Source organism: Giraffa tippelskirchi, chromosome 6, assembly GCF_054371585.1.
Source record: "Giraffa tippelskirchi isolate mGirTip1 chromosome 6, T2T-mGirTip1v1.2.pri, whole genome shotgun sequence".
Lineage (NCBI taxonomy): Eukaryota > Metazoa > Chordata > Mammalia > Artiodactyla > Giraffidae > Giraffa > Giraffa tippelskirchi.
In genome coordinates this window covers 117,537,407-117,555,970 of record NC_137280.1, presented here as the reverse complement: position 1 = coordinate 117,555,970, position 18,564 = coordinate 117,537,407, and the positions used below count along the sequence as shown (strand labels likewise).

The window sequence follows — 18,564 nt, the reverse complement described above, 5'->3', positions numbered from 1 at the left end:
CGGGGCAGCTGTGACTAAGCATAGCGGACTGCACCCACCTGTGTATCCCCTCCAGCTTGAGAGGGCAGAGGCTGAGATCTGGTGTCCCAGGCTGGCTCTTGCCAAAGGACCACCTGCCGACCCCCAGCTTTTGGGGGTCGCAGGCAACCTGGGCTTATAGGGACCTCTCCCCAACTCTTCCTCCACTTCCATGTGGCCCCTCCCCACGTGTCTGTGTCCAAACACCCCCCCTTGTGAGGCCCAGTCCTGCTGCATCAGGATCACCTGCTCCCGCAGGACACCCCCTTAACTAACTACCCCTGGAAGGACCCTGTTCCCAGCCAAGTCCTGCTCTGAGATGTGGGGTCAGAACCGCACATGAACTTGAGGTTACAGCATGCAACAGCCCCTACCACTTACTTTAGGTCCTGTCTTTCTCTCTGGGCATCTGCTACCCTCCCCCAGGGTCTGTGGAGTGACAGACGCACAGCCCCCATCCCGTTTCTACAGGGGGTGTCCACTCTGCCACCAGGGCCCCCCGAGAGTCAGGTGGGGGCCCCTGCAGACCAAGCTGCTCCTACTCCAGCCACTTCTGTCTTTGTGTCTTCTTCACAGCAAGTGGCCCTGGTATTTCATTTTCTGCAAATTTCCTTTTTCAAGTGAAAGCTGGTGAGCGTGAAGAGAACATGACTGAAAGCAAACAAGAAGGGAAGGTGCAAGGATATGGCCGCTGGCTCCTCTGCAGTGGGTCAGGGCAGGGTCCCCAGGCAGGGCGGCTGACAGCGCGGACGGGACTCGGCCCAGGTGCACAGTGTGGTCCTGGTTTATCCCTCCCGAGGCCACAGGTGCCAGGATCCATGGGAGGAAGGCCCTCAGAAAGCTCTCTTGGAGGTTCACCTGATGCACAAAGGATGTCTTTATTTCCTGGATATTTTCACGTAACAAAAACCACAATGCGCAGTGAGGAACGGGGGCGGGGTGGGTGCTGTGGGCGCACCCTACTACCTGCTCAGTGCCCATCAAAAGCAGTGCCCTGGACACAGGAGGCTTGGCCCCACCAGGAGCACGATGCTCACCTCATCACAGGAGGTGGCCTTGGGGATGTGAGGGGGCCTGGTTTCCCATCCGGGCCCCAGACCCCGGTGCTCTCTCAGAGCCGTGGCCACTTTCAGGCACCACAGGGCATTCAGCAGGAGTAGCCAAGCAAGCGGGCATAGGGGGCAGCCTCGGGGAGAGACCCGGTGGTCAGTGGGACAGGAAGTACGGCTTGTCCCAAGAGTCAGGGGGCTGGGAGCCAAGGGGCAGTGTCAGGGCACCTGGGGCCTGGCCCACAAGGACCGAAAGGGCACTGGGAGGCGTCTCTGGCCCGTCCCTTCACAGAGGTGCTGGCTGCTTATGTGGGAAGGAGAGGGCAGGGATTCAGATTCCTAATAAGGCACAGACTTATCGAGTCTCCCTCATCCTCGTCCTTCAGGTTGGGGACTCCAGCTCCTGCCCCGCAGCAAGGGAAGGGCTCCACTCTCAAGAGATGCACCTGTGTGCCATCTGTTTCCAGCGAGGCAGGCTGGCGGCTCCCTCCCCCTCCACCGCAGGCTCTAATGAGGTCCTGCCTGAAGGTCCCAGCTCTGAGACCCCTCCATGGGACAAGCGTGGCCCCAGACATGGGAGGCTGGAGGCAAGCTGCCAACGGATGGACCGACACACAGACAGGGAGCGATAGTTCCTACCGTGAGACAGAGGAGGCGAATCAGCCTCTGGGCCTCCCTCTGGGCTCGTCCACTAGAGGACCAGCCACCATCCAGCCCCTCAGCCTCCCACCAGACACAGAACCCTGGTGCCTGGACGGCCTCCCTCTTCCAGTCACTGGGCCAGGAGCGACTGCCTGGACAGAGGCCGCAAGGGATGGACCTGGGCTGGGCCCTTCTCCACGTTATCAGTTCTGAGAGGGGCGGCCCACTCAGCCCCCCACGACCCCGAGGGAGAGGGTGTGGCTGCAGCACAGTGGACATCGCCATGACAAACGGTGCTCCAGCCTATGGGGGGCATCCTGCTGGATGGCAGTGACCAGACAGCTTCCGGACAGGGCTGGCAGGGAGCCCTGCCTCAAGAGTGAGATGAATGTGGGCTCGGGTCGCCGAGAGCCCCTGAGCTGCCCTCTCAGCTGCGGGGGGGCCTCACCAAACCCAAGGTGGTGGGAGTGGACGGTGAGGGGCAGGTGGGTAGGAGGTGGGTGGGCAGCAGGGCTGCTGGCTCCCCCTAAGGCCACTGGCCACCACTGGCCGGGTAGCTGGGCACGGTGGGGTACTCGGGCAGGCTGTTCCCCGAGAAGTTGTTGAACTGGGCCTCCCTGGACGGCGGGTTCCTCCAGGTGCCTGTGCTCCACTCCGTCTGCGCCTTCTGGAAGCTCCCACCAGCCCCTCGGTAGATGCCGTGCACCTGCGGGGGTGAGGATGATGGTGGGGAAGCCGCTCAGCTTGCGTACAAGGAGGGGCTTTTCTTAACCAATTGTAACTAACACGACAGCATTTGCAAGAACTTTAGAAAACGTGCAGAAGTTGAGGTGGAGGGCTCTGAGGGCCACGCCTACACTGTGACTGCTGCTGGCTTGTCCTCAAGGGTCTCCACTGTCCCGGCCAAGCCCCAACACTCGGCACAAATGCTTCTTCCAGGGGAGGGGCTCATCCAGGGCAGGTCCGAGGCCTGGTGACCGCCTGTTGACTCCTTCCTCAGCCACATCAGGCCCGGGACCCCCAGGTCACCAAGGGGGTGACATCATTCTTTTCAATGGTGTCCTCAGCAGAGACCTAGGCAGACAGGCCACTGCCCCACCACTGTCCAGGAAGATCGGGCTCCTTGGATGTGGGGCTGGGCTGTTTCTGGAAGTCTGGCAAATCCCGTAACTCAATTCATTTGTTTTAACTTGAGGCTCCTGACCAGCAAAGCTGACGGTTCTGTCCTTTCCCACCAGAATTCATCTTTCTTTCTTCCTAGTGAACTCCCAAACCTGGGATGGTGCAGGGGACCCCAATGGGGTGGCCCTACTCTGGGGGGCTTGCTTGGCTTGGAAGCCCCTCCCTTCTACCGTGACACATCCCTGCTGGAACCGCAGCCACCTTATATGGCCTTCATCCCAGCCTCTGGCCAAGTCTTCCAGGGTCTGCTCTGCACTGGATATCCCCCAAATCCCTTCAGGTCATCCACACAGCCAGGGGGCTTTGAAGGCTAACATGGGGGGAGCGAGCACCCCTCTGTCCTCCCAGACAGTCCCAGGACCAACTGAATAGCCCAGGCCTGGAAACCTGAGAAACCGCTGGGACCCTGCAACAAGGAGGCTGGAGGGACCCGAAACCCAGCTTTCAAGAGTTGCTGGCCAGGCTGCAGCACAGGGCAGGTCCAGCCTCCCCAAGCAGGCTACCAGGCACATGGCCAAGAGGGTCACCCCGGGAAGGCCGGGCAGGTACACCGTCAACACCGTCAGCTATCAGTCTCTACATGGTCCCAGGACAACCCTCGTGTGGCCAATGTCCCAGACTACAGCGCACATGTTCCCGCTGGTGCCTCCAGGCACCTGAAGCAGGGCTGTCCAGGGAGCGGCCGTGATGGTGGAGATAGTCGGAGCCAGCCCTTCAAAGCCTGAGCGCTCGGTATGCGGGCAGTGTGATGGATGTGAATTTTCAGTTTTAGTTAATTTCACTTAATTTGGATTTAACTTAACCAGCAGCATGTGACCGGTGGTGGCTGAATCAGCAGTGTGGACAACCCTCTGGGACATGCACGCTGGGGACTCCAGCAGACAGCCAACCGCCCCAATGTGGAAGTGGTCACCCTTGGCCACACTGTGCTGTCTGCCCTCCTCCCTGGAAGGCCACGTGGGCAGGAAGGAAGGCAGTCGAAGGCCCAGATTGTAGAGAGTCTGCCCTCCTGTCAGCACTCACTTCACTCACCAGCTCTTGGCCTCTTGCTCCTAAAATAGGCCAGGACGAGTCCCAAGGCTGGGAGGTCAGAGAACAGGATGTGAGAGAGGAAGTGGAACATCCCAGGAGCTGGAGGACTCACCTTCATGATCACGATGGCCATCATGGCAGCCGACATGGAGAACATGATGGCCGGGAGCAGCATGACCACAGCGGCCCCAACACTGGTCTGGAAGAAGCCGATGGCTGCCAGCCAACCACTGCAAGGGGCGAGAATGTGTGTGGGAGCCAGCAGGACCATCAGACGGGCCCACCACCTCTCATATGTAAAGAGCTCTGGCAAATCAACAAGAAAAAGGTAACCCGCCAGCAAAGACATGGGATTCCCATGAGGACTACCATGGGGCCAGTATACTTAGGGAGTGATGCTCAAACCCACCCACGAAGACGTGCAAATCAGACAGATGTCTCGTTCTCACACCATTGTCCTGACACATGTCATGCAGAGGATAGAGAAATGAACCCTATTCTGTCAGTGTGGGCTGCACCCTTTCTGGAGCACAACGGGGTCTGATCCATAACAAAGCTTAAACATTCATTTCCTTCTCCCCCGACTGTTTCATTTGTCCAGTGTCTGTAACGAGGACAATCTGGGGATGATCTAAACACCCACTGGTTGCGCAAAGCATGAACATCAGTTACACTAAGGAGACATGAAAACAAGAGAAATTTGAAGGTCTGGGGTAGGTCCTGAGCCCGCACGTGGAAGAACATGAATCTGGTGTCCAGGCAGGCCAGGGGTGGGGTGGAGGGAGGCAGGAAATAGAGTACTTTTGAGAATGTTTTTTCTTAGTGAGTAACAAAACCACACAGTTCAGGAAGCTTAGAAAAACACACAATAGATGCCTCTCTCCTGTCAACACCACTCCCCAGCCCAGAGGGAACTGGCATCCCTCATCTGCTAGTACACTTCCAGAGAGAGTTTATAGAAACGTGTGGGGGATTCCCTGGTATCCAGGGGTTAGGACTCTGTGCTCTCACTGCCAGGACCCAAGTTCAACCCCCTGTTGGGGAACTAAGATCACACAAGTCACACAGCAAAAAAAAAAAAAAAGATTATGTGTGTGTCTGTGTGTGTGTGTATATGTGTGTGCACGCACACGCGCATGTGCACAGGTATACAACCTGCTGTACATGCACACACACACACACACACGTGGACAGGCCTCGCCCCTCCTCACGTACAAGTGCACACTGCTCTGCATTTTGAGGGAATGTAAGCACAGCTGGGGGTCTTGGAAGATGACAGACCTGGAGATGAGGGGGATGGGATGAGGGTATGAGGTGCTCCCCCAGGGCCACTCAGCCAGGAGCTCAAGGGACCAGAGCCGGGGAGATGGGGATGCAGCCTGCAAAGGCCAAGGCAGAGTCTGGCAGCTCCGACGAAGGTTCAAGAGTTGCCATGTGGCCCAGAAATTCCACAGCCGGACATACACCAGAGAGAACTGAGAACACATGTCCACACGGACTGGTGTACACAATGCACAGGAGAACTACCAGCAACAGCAGAAGAGCAGAGAACCCAAGGATCCACCCACGACAAACAGACACACACACTGCATCCCACCAACTCAGCCACCCAAAGGGGCAAAACCCTGACACTCGCTAAAATGTGGGCAGACCCTGAGAATATACTTGCTCACTGAGAGAAGCAGACACAGAAGGACAAACAGGGTGTGATCCACTGATGGGAAATGTAAAGAGCAGGCCGATCCACAGACACAGAGAGTGGGTTCCTGGTTGTTAGGGGATGAGCAAGGGACTGCTCACAGGGATGGGGCTTCACTTTGGGGTGGTGGAATGTTCTGAAACTGGAGAGAGTGATGAACCTCCACCCTTGTAAACACAAAGAACCACTGAGTCGTGCACCTAAGCAGCTGCCTTTCTGGGCTGGGAAGGCACCTCAAGGAAGCCCCAACTGTGGAAAGGACAGGCGGTGGGGGCCCCAGTCACGGAGGGTGAACACCCCACCTGGAGTCCAATGTGGACCAACCACAAAGGCCAAATGTTAACAAGCCTCAGGGACCCCAAGGGGGAGGCCTGACATAGGTAGCGCTGTGGGTGAGGGCATTGTGCCCACCACGTCCGGTGGAGGCGAGGGCGTCACACAGGTGGGGAGGCGGCTCGGGGTGGACGCTCTGCCCAGATCTGCAACCCACGAAGAAGCCCCATGTGAAAAGGTCACAAGCGGGCAGGATGGACAGGTCTGAGCCTCTGTGGTCACTGTTGCTTCCTAGTGTGAAGCAGCACTGTGGTCTTTTACACATAAGACATCCCACAGGTTTTAAAAGGCCTTCTGAATGGACTGACATGGAGGCGTTCACCCAGCGGATGGTGGAAGTCTGGGGCCAGTGGGGAGGGATGGATACCCAGGGCCCAGGACTGGCCAGGTGTCCCTGCAGCTCCACAGCAACCGTGGACCCCCATGCTGTCCACCGCCCCCTGGAGGGGACTTGAGGGACTGCAGCCACCTGGACAGGAGCAGGGGGCTCCTGGAAGGACCAGCCCTGCCAACCTGTGGGTTACGTGAATTCTGACCCCTGGGACCTAAGATGAAAAGTTTGTTTCAAGTCACTGAACATGGAATAATTCACTATAGCAGCGGCAGACACCTCATGTGTTAACGAGTGCTAAGTGGCTTCAGGCGTGTCCAACTCTTTGTGACGCTATGGACTGTAGCCACCAGGCTCCTCCGTCCATGGGATTCTCCAGGCAAGGATACTGGAGTGGGTTTCCATGCCTTCCTCCAGGTGGGTTTCCATGCCTTCCTCCAGGGGATCTTCCCAACCCGGGGATTGAACCCACCTCTTTTATGTCTCCTGCATTGGCAGACGAGTTCTTTACCACTAGCGCCACCTGGGAAGCAACGGAAAATGCCTCTCCCAGTTCATGGCGCATGGCCCTCCCAGCTGCTCTCTGACCCCAGGGACACACAGCTGGACACGCCTGCCAGGTTCTCCCGGGGGCCAGGTGACCGGCATAAGAACCACTGTGCACAGGCTGCCAACCCGGCACCTCCCAGGGTAGGGGGTTTACAAAAGCGAGGAGCAGACTTCACCCTCATCCGGCCATTGGTATTTTGGTGTCCTGACCACAGTGTTCAGCCTGAGCTCATGTCTGTCCTGCGCGTGACACATGTCCCCATGGCTGACCCTTCAAGCTTACCATGCGCCCCATCCAGAGAACCCGACAGCCTGGATGACAGTCAAGACGAACTGGGCTCCGAAGATGAAGAAAAATGCCATGAAGTTGAAGGAGCTGTCAGATCTGGAGGGAAGCAAACAGCTTTGTTACCAATGCTGGAGAAAAGGGCCGGGTGGAGGCAGTGAAGGGGCAGGGCCAAGGAAGGGCCCAGGCCAAGGGGGCACAATAGCCCTGCCCCACTGCACCTCCAGTTCCCGCCCCCAGAAGGAGGACATCCCGGACATGCTCCTCACCAGAAGGGGATTTAGGAGCCCCCGCTATGCACAAGGACCCTGACGTCAATCTGATAAGTTCGTGGTGGGTTTGCGATGCCCTGCTGCCCTGGACGAGGGAGGCTGCAGGGGGCTCGCAGAGGGAGGACAAGCAAGGGGAGACCTGGTATGGAGGACAGGCGGGGACCTCGCGGCACAGGGCTGCTCACAGGCTGCCCCCAGGCTGCCCCCGAAATCCTCAGGGGGGTCCCCATTCCTGCACACAGTTGCTGGAACCAGTTTGGAACCTGAAGCCACAGCCCCCCTTTCGCTTCAGCACAAGTGGACAGGTTTCTGGTTCTTGTCTCCAAAGGGCCCCAGGGGTCCTGCCTGACTCCCACTTAGGGTCTGGGATTAGGGGCCACATGGGGCAGACACAGCACATGCCTGAGTGCAGAGGGCAGGATGGGGGTGAAAGCCACAGAGCAAGATTCACAGTAGCCAGAAGGGGGCAGCAACACAAACGCCACCCATAGATGATAGAGAAACACCACTTGGTCCCTGCACACATGGGAGCGTCACTCAGACACCCAAAGGGATGAAGCCCTGACACTCGCTACCACGTGGATAGGCCCTGAGAACACGATGCTCAGTGAGAGAAGCAGACACAGAAGGACACACAGGGTGATTCCACTGATGGGAAATGTCTAGAACAGGCAGATCCACAGATACAGAGAGTGGGTATCTGGTTGTCAGAGGCTGAGGGGGTGAGGATGGTGCTAATGGGGATGGGGTTTCTCGTTGGTTTGTTCTGGAACTAGACATGCTAGCTGTCCAGCCTCGTATAAACACTAGAAACACCTAGCTGTTAAGCCGGTGAGCTGGGTGGTATATACAGTATCTCAACAAAGTCATTAACAAAACAGGGAGAGATGGATGTGGCTTGCGGACCCCAGTATACAGCATCATCCAACCACGAGAAAGAGGTATGCTCACACCTGGGCCAGGCGGCAGCTGCAGATCAGGGTGCACCCCTCAGGGCTTGGCCCAGAGCGGGGCACGCAGTGAGGTCACCTGCTCTTGTTTTTGAGCCGACCGTCAACCTCAGACACTCCCCAAGGGCCCCTGGAAGGTGGGGGCCACCCCAACTCACCGGAAGGCCTTGTAGGCGGGCCGGAACCAGCACACGTAGCTGCAGGGCGAGAAGAGGAGCAGCCAGAGCAGTGCCAGGCCGAAGTTGGCACCTGAGCCACCCGCGATCCACCAGGCCAGGCAGGCAACGAGGTTGATGCCCAGGGTGGCACAGTAGACTAGGGGAGGGGAGGAGAAAGAGGGCGCTGAGTGGGACACCCCCTACAGCTGGGGTGTGGCTCCCATGAGCACAGGGACCTCCGGGCCAGAGAAGGGCCTGGGGGGCCAGGGCTCTATGCAGCTGCCCACCTGCTCCATCCACTCCAGACAGGAGCTCATCAGTGTGTGTACTCAGTTATGTCTGACTCTTTGCAACTCAATGGACTGTAGTCCTCTAGGCTCCTCTGTCCATGGATTCTCCAGGCAAGAATACTGGAGTCGGTTGACATGCCCTCCTCCAGGGGTTCTTCCCAGCCCAGGACTGAACCCACATCTCCTGTGGCTTCTGCATTGGCAGGCAGGTTCTTTACCACTGAGCCATGAGGGAAGTTCGTCGGAAAGCTTTATTACTAAACTCTCAGGCTCCCACTCACCAAGCTCAGGACAAGTCCTGGGCCGGGCCTGTCCTAGGCCTGGGTCTCTGGGTGGTGCACCCCTCCCCCTGACTCACACAGCCACAGGCGGTAGATCCTCTTCACCAGGACCTGGTGCTCAATAGGGATTTCATCAGAGAAGTTCTGGTAGAAACAAGGCTTCAGGGGGATGAACTTGGGCAGCGGGGGGAAGTTGTTCTCCTTTCCTGCAGGGATGGGGTGGGGGCGGAAAAAGACTCACATTGCAGTCAGCTTGTAGTGGTCCTAGAGCTGTGCCCACCTGCTCCTGGGACATGTGGATGCATCACCTCATGGGGCAGAGGGGACTTTGCCAGAGGGATTAAGCTAAGGCCCCTGAGATGGGATGATCCTGGATTCCCTGGAGAGCCCAGCACCATCACAGGGTCCTTATAAAAGGGAAGGGGGAAGGTCAGAGGCAGAGAGACGGGAGATGTTGCGCTGTTGGCTGTGAGGATGGAGGGAGGGGCCGAGAGTCAGGGATGTGGCACCTCTAGAAGCTGGAAAAGGGGGGAGCCTGTGCTCCCTGGGAGCCTCCAGAGGGACCAGCCCTGCCCACGCCTGGATTTAGCCCTGTGGTACCCATGTGGGACTCCTGACCTCAGGACTATCAGAGAACAAATTCTATTTACTTATTTATTTACGGACTTAGTTTCTGACCATGCCACACAGCATGCAGGATCTTAGTTCCTCCACCTGAGATTGAATTCGCGCCCTCAGTACGGAAAGCACGGAGTCCTAACCACTGGACCTCCAGGGAAGTCCCAGAACAAATTTAAGTATCTGAGTCGGTGGCGATTTCTTACGACAGTCACAGGCACATGTGAAGATTCAACAGCAGGGTCCACACATTTCCACACTGTTGACTCCAGGGCAGGTTGTGGCACTAGGGACGTGGGAGCCCCCTGGGGTTGCCATTACAAAGGACCACAGGCTGGGCGCCTGCTTGGACAGAGGTCTGTCCCGGCTCCGTTCTAGAGGCTGGACAATCAGATCCAGTGTCACAGGGCCATGTTCCCCCAAGATGCTCTGGGTGCCCCGGGGTTGTGAACCTGTCCCTCCAGCCTCTGCCCCATCCTCCCTGCTTCCCTGTGTCTGTGCCCATGTCTCTTCCAACTTAGGATGTCAGTCCCACTGCCATCTCAGGGCCACCCTGCTCCAACATGACTTCATCTCACAGCCACACCTGCCATTGGGTCCTCTTCCTGGAGTCTGGACTCCATGGGGTTTTTGTTTTTGTTTTCTTGGCCTCACTGCAAGGCTTGTAAGATCTTAATTCCCTGACCAGGGATGAACCCAGGCCCCCAGCAGTGGAAGCTCAGAGTCTTAACCACTGGACCACCAGGGAAGTCCTAGGACTTCCTGTTTTCCAACATGGAACACTTCCGTCTTGCATGTCTCCAAGGCCCAGGGGCTGAGCTCGTCTGTGTATGGTCCCTCTTTAGCATCTGTGCCACCTTGGCGGGCAGTGAACAGACCTCACAGCGCAGTAAAAAGTGCTGCCCGGAGCCACCCACTTCAGCTCCATGTCCGAGCAACTACATGGGTGCCCCATGGGCTCTGCTGGCTGGGCCAGATGTTCACTGTGGGGACTCGTCACCCTGTTGTCCAGTCTGGTGGCCAGAGCAACCCCGACTCCCATCCTGGGAGGAGAGCAAGGCTGTGCCCCTCCTGGGGTAACAGTGTGCCCAGCCACCAGGGGAACTTTCCAGATGGCCCGAGAAGCCAGGACCCCCCCAACTATGGGGCGCAGGCGGGACTCACCTGACATTTCCGCTGTGAAGACAGGGTGAGAGTGGAAGCCTGCAGCCACCTGGAGGGGAGACAGGCACAGTCAGGGGGTCCCTAGGGCTGCAGGGCAACCCCAACACCACCTGTGGATCCACGCGCCATTGCTGTTACTGCCCTAAACACCAGAGCATCCACAGGAGTATCTGGGCTCTTGGCTCAAGGCCAACCCAGCCCTGCACGTGTGACCCCAGTCACCACCTCATGTCAGAGCCCGCCACCCCCACCCTGGGCAGCTTGCCACTGATGTGGGGGAGGCATCTGGGTGAAGGATCCCAGTGACCCACCACTACTGCCCTCCTACCTTGTCCTCCCCAACTCCTCCACAGAAGTGATAGTGTTAGTCAACCAACCCCCAAACTTCCCCTTTATCCATAGATGGCTTTGCACCCTTCCTATGGCCACAAAGTCTCAGAGTCACCAAAAACTGAGTCCACACTCATTGCTGTGTGACCTCAGGCAAGTTACACAACCTCTCTGGTCCATGGCTTTTGCCCCTATGAGCTTTGCAAGGCCAAGGACTCCACTGCAACCCAAGTGAAATGCCTGGGGACAGGCCAGGCACCTAGCAGCCCTGCCCAGGAGGAGCCCAGGAGCCCATGTCAAGGAGCAGCCCCTAAGAGGAGGCACCACAGAGGTGCCAGTTGCACAAGGACCTAGGAGGCAGACATTACCTTCTCCAAGAAGTGGGCCAGGCAACATGGCCACACCTGGTACCCAACCAGCAAGCTGAGCCTGAACTGCCCCAGTGCTGGGGACTGGAGCAGGTGCAGAGCCCCGCATGGAGTGGATCCAAGGAAAGGATCCAATGACGGAGAGTCCTCGGGTCCACCCCCGGCCCCCAGCTCAGAGAGGGCCTCCCCCTGGGACCTGCAGCCTGGCCCAGCCGGGCCCTCTTGCCACAGGCCCCACCGTCCATCCATCACTCTGGCTCCAGCAGACCCTCCACCTGCCCAGCCCCCATGGGCAAGGAGTAGCCCTGGGACAGGGGCTCAAGGCATGGATGTCTCAGGGACCTGCAGCATACACGTTTGCTGCTCGGAGTCCCGCACACATGGGTTCCAGGGCTAACCACTCCAGGGCAGGCAGACCCCCACCGGTCCCTCCACGGACCCTCTGGGCACCTGGGAAGGACAGGAGACTGATGCAGTCAGCAATATCCAGGCTGGTGGGCCCTCTCCCTAGGCTCTAGCCATAGACACCCAGACTCTGGGGCCCCTCCCTGCCTACACTCCACTCAGCAGCTCACCTCCCCGTGCAAATCCAGGTGTCAGAGAAAATGGCCACCCTGACCCAGGGACTCTCTGCCACCGGGGCCTCACGCCTTTGTTAACAGACACCAACCTGGTTTAAGTTGTTTATTTTCACATGTCAAAGCTGTTCCCTGACACCTGAGAAAAGGGGACACAACGCTGGTGACCCCAGGGACCCCCCTGGGTCTGAAGGTGCCCAGCTACTCGGCCAGCTGGACCCCCACTCCGCCCAACTTTGAGGAAGACCTTGTCCAGAAAGGAACGCCCCCCCATGTGCCAGCAGAAACAGCATGAGTGTCCATGAGCTGAGACAGGGCAAAAGCCCCTGGCGATGTGAGGAAAGCCAAGGAGGGTCCGGGTCAGCGCCTATGCCTCGGGGTCCAGCCCGTCGGGGTTCAGTCGGCGGCACTGGGCCTCCAGGACGCCACGGAAGGCCTGGAAGCGGTGGTTGAGGTCAGGCCGGGCGTGTAGGCGGAAGCGGGTGCCGAGTGCGCCGTCAGGCGAGGGCGCCCCATAAAAGACACGCCGCACCCGAGAGTGGACCAGGGCCATGGCGCACATGGCGCAGGGCTCACGGGTGATGTACAGGTCGTAGCCGGTGCACACGTAGGGCAGCCCATCCTCGTCCTCGTCCAGCTTGCGCACAGAACCGGCGCGGACGGCCGGCGCGAAGGAGCAGGCGGGGTGGGGCGCCAGGTTGTAGGCACCGCAGCCCTGGCCTCGCGCCACTAGGTCAATGCACACCATGGCAGCGTGCAGCAGGGGGCTGGCGGCACTGCTGCAGTCGTGGCCCGTGGCCAGCACACGGCCTGAGGCCGGATCCACCACCACCGCGCCCACGGCCCTCAAGCCCCTTGAGGCTGCCTGCTGCGCGGCCCACACAGCCCGCTCCATGTGGGCCTGCATCGCAGCCCGCTCCTGTGCCGAGAAGAGGCATCCAGCCAGGGCTCGGGTCACCTGCCTGTCCTCGTGAAAAGTCGTGGGCCAGTGAGTGCGCGCCTCCTCGAACTGGCTCCTGGTCAGGGGTGGCCGCACAGGCACGGGCACCAGGAAGGGCTGCCCCAGGCCACGGGTGTCCACATCTGGCCACGGGAGGAGCTCAGCCAGCGACTGCGAGCCCCGGGCTGGCCCCGCCAGGCACAGCAGCATTTCCAGAGAGTCTGGGCGGCCAGGGTCAGGGCTGGACCGCACCCTCTTGAGGTGGGGCTGCGCGGGCAGCGGGTGGACTGCTGACACCTCCTTGAGGAGGCGTGAGGTCTGGCTCTTGTCCAGGATGGGCGCAGCGTAGGCCAGCACCAGCTCCACGGCCCCAGACTGCTGCTCTGACAGAACTGGGAGGGCTTGCCACGGCGGTTCTTGCTCGGGACTCCCGGCTTTTGCATCTCTGTGCAGCTCCACGATGCCCGGGGCGGGGTCCATCCTCAGTGGGGCTCTGACTGTGGGAGACAGAGACCGGAGCAGGGCATCATCCTGGGCCGTGGGGGGGCCTGGCGAGCCGGAGGGGTCGTCCCAGGAGCGTGCCAAGTCTGCAGGCTCGTCCCACCGAGCAAAAGGCACCAGCAGTTGTGCTCTCACTCACATCTTACTAACGCCGTGTTTGCACAGAGTTTAAACCGCCCTTGTTTGGGTGTCTTTTTCTCTCCCCCCTTTTTTTACTGAAAAGTGCCATGAGCAAAAATGCACACTGGATCCCAGAGACTTAATACAAAAGAGAAAACATAACTGTCTCGTTAAGTCTCTTTCTGTATTCCACGGACACAGAGGACCGACTCACTACACCACTTTATTCAAAGGCCTTGAGATCCTTGGATCTTCTTATCCTTGGGGGCCCTGGACCCAGTTCCCCATGGATGCCAAGGGATGGCTGTGTCGACTACATGGCTGAAGTGGGAATACTCTACATGTCTCAGGTTAAATAAACGTATGATTAAGGTTAAATTCAATTGTTTCTTTGTAGTTTCCCAAAACGTGGCTTCTACACACTTCATATCACGTATACATCTCGTGTTATATTCCTACTGGTCAGGGCCCTGGATGACAGCAGAAATGGGCCACAGATGACTTTCACATGGCTCCAGGGGAGCTCTGTGCCATGGCTGCAGAGCCCGGTGCCCTGGCAGTATCTGGGACTGGACCAACCCCTCCCACCTCTTTCCCATGGACGAGGTGTGCTGAGACCTTGTCACGGCCTGGCCCTTACTGCTGCAACGCAGCCTACTCATCACTCCTCAGCCCATGGGCCCTGCAGCAGGCACAGGAGGTCCTCACCAACCACTACCAGCAAACACACAGCGTGGCTAGGGGCCCCTGGGGTACCCACGATGCCCGGGCCAGGTCAGGCCCTGAGGAGGGTCCTGGGCATGCTGGCTCTAAATCTGCTTCCAGCACACACAGTGCCCAGGGCAAAACGGCCCCCACAGCCTGCTCCAGGCTACAAAAGGTCCCACTGTCTCCCAGGCAAGACAGACACAGTCCTGTTTGTCCCTCCAAGACTGCAACCTCTGTCTGACCGAAACAAAACAAGCGACAGAGACAGGAGGCTGGCCTCGGACTGCTGCTGGTGGGGCTGCCATCCTCCAGGGAGGACAAATAAAAACCACAGGAGGCCACCATCTGGCCCAGTGACCCCACTCCCAGGTGTACACCCAACAGAACTGAAACACATGTCCACACGGCCATCTATACACACGTGTTCACAGCAGCACTACTCACAAGAGCAAAAGGTGGTTGCAAGCCCATGTGTTCACTCAAAGATAAACACATCAACACCAGGTGGTCCCTCCACACATGGGAGCATCCCTCAGCCATGGAAAGGAGAGAAGCCCTGACACTCACTGCCATGTGGACAGACCCCAAGAACACGATGCTCAGTGAGAGAAGCAGACACAGGACACACAGGGTGTGATTCCACTGATGGGAAACGTCCAGAACAGGCAGATCCACAGACAGAGAGTGGGTTCCTGGTTGTCAGAGGCTGGGAGGTGAGGGGAGGGGAGGGTCTGCTCCTGGGGACAGGCTTCCTATTGGAAGGTAGAATATTCTGGAACTAGACAGAGGTAATGGTCATATAATACAGTAAATACACTAAAAGACACTAAAACGTATGCTTTATGTGGGTGATCCCCACACTATGTGAACCGTATCTCAGTAAAGCTGCTGCTCTTTGCGGCGGCAGTGGGGAAATCTGGCTGTCACCAGGGCATGCATGCTTGCTTAGTCACTCAGTCATGTTGGACTTTTTGTGACCCCATGGAATGTAGCCCACCAGACTCCTCTGTCCAGGGGATTTCACAGACAAGAATACCAGAGTGGGTTGCCATGTCTTTCTCTAGGGGATCTTCCCGACCCAGGGATCGAATGGGCATCTCCTGCATTGGATCCATCTCCTGCAGGTGGATTCTTTACCCACTGAGCCATCAGGGTCACAGCGCACCTCAAACAAGGCCCAGACCTCGTGACTGCTGCCAGTGATGAAACCACTGCCTGTTTTCACTCCTGCGAATGGGCTCCCCAACTCCCCCCATGACCAGGACGGAGGCTGCCGGGCTGGTCCTTTTCCAGAGGCCAAGGGACTTGCCCAGGGCCATGTGCCTGGGAGGGCAGAGCTGCGGCCCAGTGGCCAACAGCTCCCAACTCTGCCTTCTGAGCGCCGTGGGGGGGGGTTTGCTTTACAGATGAGACACAGGTTCCTCCAGGGTGACACGCCCAGACTGGGAGCTGCAGCCCACCTGGGAACGGCCCCCACGCCCAGCGATTTGCTTAAATGAACCCCAGGGACCTCAGCACGCTGGGAGGCTGATCTGTTCCTCTTTTCCTTCTCAAAACCACACGTCCAGCCCGGCTGTGGGAGCCCCTCATCCACTCCAGCTCTGGGCACCCCACTGCCCCACCCCGGCCCTGAGTGCCCTGCATCCGCAACCCCCCCCCACACACACTGCCCCACACCCTCCCTGCTGTGCACTTGGCTGCTCCACCCAGCTCAGGCCCTTCCCTGGGTGTGTCTACCTCCCTCTGTCCACAGCTAGGGCACCTCCTAAAGGTTCCTGTGCTCCAATGGGGTGGAGGCCAGCCCCCTCCACAACTGTTTACAGTTATGGTTGGAGCCTCTGTGGCTGGCACCCACTGTCAGGGCCATGGAAGGCTCAATGGTGTGGGGTAGGTCCAGGAGGGTCCAGGTGACCAGGGAGCTGGGACCCCCAACAGCCAGTCCTCTCACTGGGTGCCGGGGCCTGAAGCCCAGTAGGCATCAAGAACATGGGGCTTATTCAGTGAGCTGAGGCAGCCTCTGCAACCAGAGGTAGGGGCCTTATCTCACCCCTGGGTGTGTCCCAGCCCTGCCCACATTCTCCTGGCTGAGACCAGGTCTTAGGCCCAGAACAAGCCTCCCCCTCAGTAAAATGGGATCCACCACCACCCTGGCTGGGACAGAAAGTGAGAAAATCCATGAGGCTGGGTCCACCCCAGGGCACATCTCTTCTCAGAAGCCAGTGCCCTGTGAAGGGCAGCCCACAGCTGGGCCTAGAAAGCAGGTGAAGCAGGGTGGGGAGCCCTGAGCAGAAGAACACCCAGTGCTGGAATCTTGGACTCCTGAACAGTTGAGGAGGCGGATGGCTTCAAATATGGTATCCAGAACTTGGCCCCGTGGAAGGGGGGGGGTGCATTAATGTCCACATCTGAAAAGCTCTCCAACAAAGCAGGGTCCCCAGATAACATGCAGCACATCCCACTAAGTGTGAACCCACATGAGCAGATGATTTCTTAACATAAATGTGTCCCATGGAACCTTTGCGATACTCTTATACTAATACATATATCTATGTGCATATATTTGTTGTTTACACAAAATTTTAATTTAATGGGGTAACCTGCCTTGTTATTTGCAGAACCTAGCCACCCTACAAGCAGGCCTTTGTGCATGAAAGACTGAGAACCATGCGCATGTGGGGTGTGGCAGAGACCCAAGGCCAGAATTTAAAAAGGCCTTGAAAACTCACACTTCTCTTAAGTATCAGTAAAGACTATCAATTTTTAGGGCTTCCCAGGTGGTTCAGTGGTAAACAATCTGCCTGTCAATGCAGGAGACGCAGGAGATGCGGGTGTGATCCCTGCGTCGGGAAGATCCCTTAGAGAAGGAAGTAGCAACCCACCGAAGTATTCTTGCTTGGGAAATCCCATGGACAGAGGAACCTGAGGGCCACAGTCCACGGGGGCGAAGAATGGGACACAACTGAGAGGCTGAGCGCGCGCACAAACAAGATGTACAGAAGGATTGGGGGTTTTCGCCCAAGGCGGGCGGAAAGCTGGTAGAGGGCTGACCAAGACGACCGGAGGCCTGAGCACACCGGAAGCAGTTAGGGCACGGGATCTCAACAGCGGACGGCAGGGGCGAGCGCACGCGCAGAAGGGCGACGGGCGCCGAAAGAGGGGTCCGGAAACCTGGCCGCCCAGCGCGCACGCGCACACGCGCCCCTCCCCGCGTTCGCCCGACGCGCGCGCACGAGCCCGGTCCAGCTGGCCCCCTCACTCCCCGCGCAGCCGGCGCCCCTCCGCAGGCGCGCCCCCTGCCCCCGCCCTCTTCGCCCTCCGCGAGAGCCTGGGTCATAAAAGCCCGAGACCCCGGGGCCGTGTGCTTACCTGAGGAGACAGGCGGAAGCGCTGCGCTTCACCAAGTCTTAGCAACCAGCCCGCCTGCTCCGCCTCCGCCACCGCCTGGAGCCTCGGGGCACGACGGGAGCGTAGTTCCAGGGGCGGAGTCGGCGCGAGGCGGAGGCGAGGCCGGGACTACAATCCCCACAAGGCCGCGCGCGCCACCGACTCATTCCGCCTCTTTCTTGAGCGCGGCTGCTGTGACCCGCAGCAGAGTGAGGCGAGCTCTGTGTTAAGGGTTCGAGACCCAGCAGGGCGGCAGGAAAAGTTGGACCCTGGGAGCCTTTTGGGAAATCAGCAGAGTGAAGAAACTGAGGCAGAGGGGTTCAGGCCACGTGCTTCAGTCACTCCCAGAGTGCAGTTTGCTGCTGCCACATGGCTCCAGAGATCCTGACCCCACAGATTTGGTTAAGGTCGGCTTCCAGTTCTGGTCTGGGGCCCCAGCCGACCCCGGCCATATTTTCTCGTCTCTGCAGTAGACGAAGAGGATCTGTTGACGCTCCCAGGCAAAACTTGCTAATTTTATGAGTAAATCCAGTTATTCCTTCTAGAGATTAAAACCAGAGAACCTCAACCAGGGGCAGTTTGTCCCTCCACTCCCAGGGGTGGTTACGTGGTGGCTACGCCGGGGGTGAGGGTGGGGGGGTCCACTTCGCATCAAAACCTAGGATGACGCTGAACAAGTGAAAGTGGCTCAGTCGTGTACGACTCTTTGTGACCCCATGGGCTATACAGTCCATGGAACTCTCCAGGCCAGAATACTGCAGTGGGTAGCTTTTCCCTTCCC

General features: G+C 58.5%; 2 protein-coding genes across 4 annotated transcripts; both read right to left on the bottom strand.

Annotated features, from left to right (window-relative positions):
• Positions 1–877: 877 nt before the first annotated feature.
• Positions 878–17,850, bottom strand: SCAMP4 (secretory carrier membrane protein 4). Of its 3 annotated transcripts, none has more exons than XM_081502776.1 (7): positions 17,766–17,850; positions 10,855–13,567; positions 9,150–9,278; positions 8,502–8,658; positions 7,119–7,220; positions 4,036–4,153; positions 878–2,415 (listed from the first exon to the last, which is right to left on the bottom strand). In XM_081502776.1, exons 2-7 carry the CDS (start codon positions 10,859–10,861, stop codon positions 2,236–2,238), a joined length of 693 nt encoding a protein of 230 aa, XP_081358902.1. In that variant the 5' UTR covers positions 10,862–13,567; positions 17,766–17,850; the 3' UTR covers positions 878–2,235. The 3 variants fall into 3 exon arrangements, with proteins under 3 accessions (XP_081358902.1, XP_081358901.1, XP_081358903.1); XM_081502775.1 differs by having other exon boundaries at positions 10,855–10,903; XM_081502777.1 differs by lacking the exon at positions 7,119–7,220 and having other exon boundaries at positions 10,855–10,903.
• ADAT3 (adenosine deaminase tRNA specific 3) lies at positions 12,223–17,850 on the bottom strand. The gene is made up of 2 exons (XM_081502774.1): positions 17,766–17,850; positions 12,223–13,567 (listed from the first exon to the last, which is right to left on the bottom strand). The coding sequence occupies exon 2, from the start codon at positions 13,548–13,550 to the stop codon at positions 12,498–12,500; it is 1,053 nt and encodes a 350-aa protein (XP_081358900.1). The 5' UTR covers positions 13,551–13,567; positions 17,766–17,850; the 3' UTR covers positions 12,223–12,497.
• Positions 17,851–18,564: the final 714 nt, after the last annotated feature.

Coding starts and splice junctions, on each gene's coding strand:
- SCAMP4 (XM_081502776.1), bottom strand. Junction 7,221..8,501: donor CCCGCCTACAAGGCCTTCCG/GTGAGTTGGGGT, acceptor GCTTCCCTCCAG/ATCTGACAGCTCCTTCAACT. Junction 2,416..4,035: donor TGGCCATCGTGATCATGAAG/GTGAGTCCTCCA, acceptor TCACCCCCGCAG/GTGCACGGCATCTACCGAGG.
- ADAT3 (XM_081502774.1), bottom strand. CDS start 13,550: ATGGACCCCGCCCCGGGCATCGTGGAGCTGCACAGAGATGCAAAAGCC.